Source organism: Hyperoodon ampullatus (genome assembly GCF_949752795.1).
Source record: "Hyperoodon ampullatus genome assembly, chromosome: 3".
Classification (NCBI taxonomy): domain Eukaryota; kingdom Metazoa; phylum Chordata; class Mammalia; order Artiodactyla; family Ziphiidae; genus Hyperoodon; species Hyperoodon ampullatus.
The window spans coordinates 123,470,116-123,475,799 of NC_136916.1; the positions used below are offsets into that span (position 1 = coordinate 123,470,116).

A 5,684-nucleotide genomic window follows, 5' to 3' on the forward strand; every position below is an offset into this window, starting at 1 on the left:
TCTTCCCTGATTCAAAGCACATGATAAAATTATAATTGTCTATGAGTTGGGGCCATGTGACAGGGTTCTGGCCAGTGATATACTCTTTCTCTCAAACAGAAATTGTCAATATTTAGCTTGGGCCCATAAATGAGTTTCTGTGCTGACTGGTAACAATAAGTAGAGTGAAAAAATAAATAAATCCATTATTTTAAGCCACTGTGATTTCAGGGCTATCTTTTATTGCATAAACTAGCTAATCCAAACATATGAACCCCCAAGCAAATAATTGGCAAGAACATTCTGAAAACTAATTAGAATTCAGCTTTAATTCATTCATAAATTTATTTTAGCCATAAATGTTTATTAAATACATATTATGTTCTAGTTTATCTTGGCACGAGTAATACAATGAAGGCTAGGATTATTGTCTTTTTACTTCATTGTTCTGTTTCCAATATCTACATGACAGGCTGTCACGTTTTAATTCTTCAATAGAAATGATTTGCAAGAATGGAAAAAAGCATGATAATGGATGATGGATGGAACAGACATGAATGAAAATGGCCAAAGAAAAATTATAATTTCTTTTTAACAGTTATTTACTTGAGGAAGATAATTGTTTTAGCAAGCCCTGATTAGACATCTTCTAAGTATAAGGATCTTTCTTTATCTTAAGTCTCCTAACAATAACTCTACCAAGCAATAGTTATAACCCAAATCATTCAATTGAGGAAACAATAATTCAAATTTAAAATTAAAAAATGTTACTTTTGCAATTGTAATAGGGAAGAACAAATCTGACTCCATGTTCAATCTGTTTCTTTCACTTTATCCTTTACCTTCAGTTCTTTTGTTGCAAGTTACCGTAATCAACAAAAGGATGTTGTCTATAGCTATAAGCATATATAATGGTCCGTCTTGGGGAACCCTGTCCCCTCTGTCTGAATATTAAACTAAAGTACCTTTGTTCAGCTCACAGGGAAACATTCTGACCCTGCCCACTGGTGAATGGCTGCAGGAAAGAAGAAATTAACACATCCCCTCCCCTAGTCTGGTGAAACCAGAAGATATTTTGCAAGGCTTATGGACTTTTTACTTTACCTCCTCACCTCCCCTCTCTCTGTTCTATAAAGGAAACTAGCATCCAGACCCCAATAAGATGGTTCTCTAGGACTCTTGTCTGCCATCTTCTTGGACATCTAGCTTTCCAAATAATGTTGCTATTCCTTGTCTCAACATCTCATCTCCCGATTTATTGGCCTGTCATGAGTATGGCGAGCAGAGCAAGCTTGGACTCAGTAACACAACATTATAATACTTATATACAGCAGACGTACTGTTCCCAAACTTGTGCTATTTCTATTTCCAAGTTTTCACTCTTTCCATTTTGTTAAAATACCACCTCATTAAAAGCAACATTAAGAATTACAATGACATAACTATACTACATATTTCAGAATAATTGTAGTCATTTCTAAAGAAGGCCTTCAAACATAAATTTGAACATCATTCATAGTCAGATAGCTTCTTTCTAAATCACACACACACACACACAGAAACTTTAGAGAACTTCTGACTACTGAACCACATTTCAGTGGACTTCATACTAAAATGATCTGTTAAGAATTCCAAAATGAAGGATAGCATTCTACCACAAGTTTAGATATACTTTAATTCATTGCTAGAATAATGAATCTGAAGAACAAGACTTTCAGCCAAGATTCCTATATCCAGCCAAACTATCTTTCTGAAAGAAGGAAGAAATTAAGATATTCTCAAATAAACAGAAACTTCCTTGCCAGCAGGTAAACTCTACAAGAAATATTAAAAGGAGTCCATCAGGTTAAAACTGAAGAACACTAGGTATTAACTTAAATCCACACACACAAAAAAGAACATTGATTGATAAGGTAACTACATAGACTAATATAAGGGACTTTATAAACACAGTTGGCTCTCGTATGTGTGGGCTATACATCCACAGATTCAACCAACTGCAGATCAACAAAATTTGAAAAGAAATGCCAGAAATTTCCAAAAAGCAAAACTTGAATTTGGTCCATTCTGGCAACTATTTACTTTATATATACAACTATTTACATAGCATTTACATTGTATTTGGTATTATAAGGAATCTAGATATGATTTAAAAATTTTATAAGGTTATATGCAAACTATGCCATTTTATATAAAGGACTTGAGCATTTGCAGGTATCTGTGGGAGTGGTCCTGGAAACAGTTCCTCATGAGTACTGAGGGATGACTGTATACCCTTTTAAATTATATATCATTGGGACTTCCCTGGTGATCCAGTGGTTAAGACTCCATGCTCCCAATGCAGGGGGCGCAGGTTCAATCCCTGGTTGGGGAACCAAGATCCCACATGCTGTGCGTAATCGACATGTAATAAACTGCATCTATCTAAATAAATAAATACATACATAAATAATGAATTATATACCACCTTTTCATATTAAAAACTGATAATTTAAACAATTTTAAAAAGAACTGCAGGAAGTAATAATTAGAAAATTGCATTGATGGATTATAATGTATAAAGATGTAAGTTTCATGACAATGATAACAAAAGGAAAAGAGGGGAATGGAGCTATATAAGAGAAACATTTTTTATAATACTGAACTTAAGTTGGTATTCAAACTAAATGTTATAACATGTTAATTGTAATTCCTAGGTAACCACTACAGAAATAACAAAAAAAAAAGAAATAATAAAAAAGGAAAAATACATATATAAAAGAGATAATAAGAGAATTCAAATGATACATTAGAAAACACTGATATAGCACACAATAAAACAGTATTGGAAGAATAGAGGAACAAAATGACATTAGACATAAGCAAAAAATTATAAAATAACAGAGAGAAATTGCAACTTATCAGTAATTACATTAAATGCAAATGGATTAAGCACTTGAATGAAAAAGTAGAAACTGGTAGAAGGGATAAACAAACATGTTTCAAATATATATTATCTACCAAAGACAAACTTTACATCCCAAAACACAAATAGTTTGAAAAGAATGGGAAAAGATATACCATCTGAACAGTAACTAAAGGAGCTATAGTAGCTACATTAAAATCAGACAAAATAGATTTTAAGACAAAACATATTAGTAGGGACAAAAGGCCATTATATAATAATAAAAGGGCTAATTCATCAATAAAATATAATTATAAATATAGATGCATTTAATAACAGAAGCCAGAAATACATAGCAAAAAATCTAACAGATTCAAGGGAGATATAACAGTTCACAAGATTAGTTTGAAGATACCCATATCCCACTTTCAATAGTGATAAGAACAATGAAGAAATAGATGAAATATAATTCAACCATATCTAATAAATAGTTAATATCATCCTACCTACCAATGACAGAATATACCTTCTTCCTAAGTGCACATGGAATATTCTCTAGGATAAGTGATAGGTAAAGCCATAAAACAAATCTCAATCAATTTTTAAAGATTGAAATTAACAAAGTATATTCTCTTACATAATGGGATGAAATTAGAAACCAACAAGAGACATACATTGGGAAAACTCACAAATACAGTTAAGTCTCCTATGTACGAATGAATTCTGTTCTGAGAGCAGGTTCATAAGTCCAATTTGCTCCTAAGTCCAACAAAATTAGCCTAGGTACCCAGCTAATTGGCTACATAGTACTGTACTGTAATAAGTTTATAATACTTTTCACACAAATATTATATAAAAAACAAACACAAAAAATATTTTTAATCTTACAGTGTAGTACCTTGAAAAGTACAGTAGTATAGTACAACAGCTGGCATACAGAGACTGGCATCGAGAGAACAGGCAAGAAGAGTTACTGACTAGAGGAGGGAGAGGAGGTGGGAGATGGTAGAGCTGAAGGATGTTCAGCAACAGGAGATGGAGGGCAAGCTGCAATTTCACTCACGCCTGACGTTGATAGCACAGGTTCTCATTCCCTGCTGGATTCAATTCTATCCACCCACTTGATAAAATGATCCAGTGATGTCTGAGTATTAGCTCTTTTTTTCTCATCATAAATGACATGATAGCACTGGATTGCATTCTTAAATGCTGCTGTAACCTTTGTGTATCATTCTACATTTGGGTCTTGTGCCTCAAAAACTAACAGTGCGTCCTCAAATAAAGAAAATCCCCTTGCCATTTCCTGCATCATGAATCTCTTCAGTCTTTCAGTTATCAATACTACTTCTTCCTCTTGTCTCTCTTCATCCTTTTTCTGGGCCTCCAATTCCATCAGGTCTTCATTAGTAAGCTTCCCGTGTTGCATAACAAGGAGTTCAATGAAGTCATCCTCTTGCAGATCTAGCTCCAGCTTCTCACTGAGGGTCACTAAATTGCTGAAGACCTCTTTGGACTCCTCATCTACTTTCTCAAATCCATGAAAATAGTAAACAAACTGCAGGCAAATGTTCTTCCAAATCCCATTCATGGTGATGGCTCTAACCTCATGCTAAGCAAAGTCAATGTTTTTTTATGGCCTTGTAGATGTTATAGTCCTTCCACAATTGTCACAAGGTTATTCCTGATTCATCACTCACCTTCACTGCCTTTACAAAAAGTGTGACATAAATAATATTTCTTGAAAGTTGCTATAACTCCCTGGTCCATAGGTTGGATGAGTGATATAGTACAGTATTCAGTGGCAGATGTATTACTTTGATGTTGGGACGAAAGTCATCCATGAATGCGGTGTGGCCAGGAGCACTGTCAAACAGCAAAAGTATGTTGAGTGGGATATCCTTCTCCAAGCAATATTTCTCTACCTCTGGGATAAAGTGGTGGAAAAACCAGCCCTGGAAAATGGCCTGTGTAACCCAGGCTTTGGGGTTACTCTTCCACACAACAGGAAGAGAGCTCCTGGCTATGTTTTAAGGGCTCTTGGGTTATCTGAATGATAAACTAAGAGAGGCATCAGCTTTATATCCCAGGAAGCACTGCCTCCAAACAACAGAGTTAGATGTAGAAAACAAACATGGGGGAAAGCAGGGGTGGGGGGGTGAATTGGGAGATTGGGATTGACATATATACACTAATATGTATAAAATAGATAACTAATAAGAACCTGCTGTATAGCAAAAAGAAAAAAAAAAGTCAGAGTTAACCTAGTCTTTCCTACTTTATAGTCTGGCATCAGCTTTTCCTCCTTATTGATGTAACTTCGGTCTGGCATCCTCTTCCAGTACAGCTGTGTCACATCCCCATTAAAAACCTGCTTGGGTAAACATGTGCCTTCATCAATAATTTCTCAAAGCATTTCAGGAAATTCCCTGTCAGCTACTGTATCTGAACTTGCTGCCTTACCACTTACTTTTACACTGTGAAGGTTGGCTTTAGCCTTGAACCAATGAAACCAGCCATGACTGGCGTTAAAAGATGCACCCTCTGATTCTCCACCATGTTTCTTCTTCAAGCCTTCATAAAGGCTTTTAGCTTTCTCTTGAATCAACAATAAGCTGAGCAGGATTCGACGCTGAGGCTGATCTTGCATCCACACACTGAGAAGTTTCTCCATCTCCTCCATCACTTTTCCACGTTTCTTCAATATTCTTGTCAACATCATCGGCACAGCAGACTTTAAATGTTCCATGATCTTGTCCTTGTTCTTTAGAATCATGCTGATGGTTGAACGATTAACATTATAAGAATGAGCAAGGTCTACCAT

At 35.2% G+C, this 5,684-nt stretch overlaps 1 protein-coding gene across 1 annotated transcript; it reads right to left on the reverse strand.

The window, feature by feature from the left end:
• Window positions 1–5,267: 5,267 nt before the first annotated feature.
• Window positions 5,268–5,684, reverse strand: LOC307049629 (tigger transposable element-derived protein 1-like; the record flags this gene model as incomplete). The annotated part of the gene is made up of 1 exon (XM_079699168.1): window positions 5,268–5,684. The coding sequence occupies one exon, from the start codon at window positions 5,682–5,684 to the stop codon at window positions 5,268–5,270; it is 417 nt and encodes a 138-aa protein (XP_079555294.1).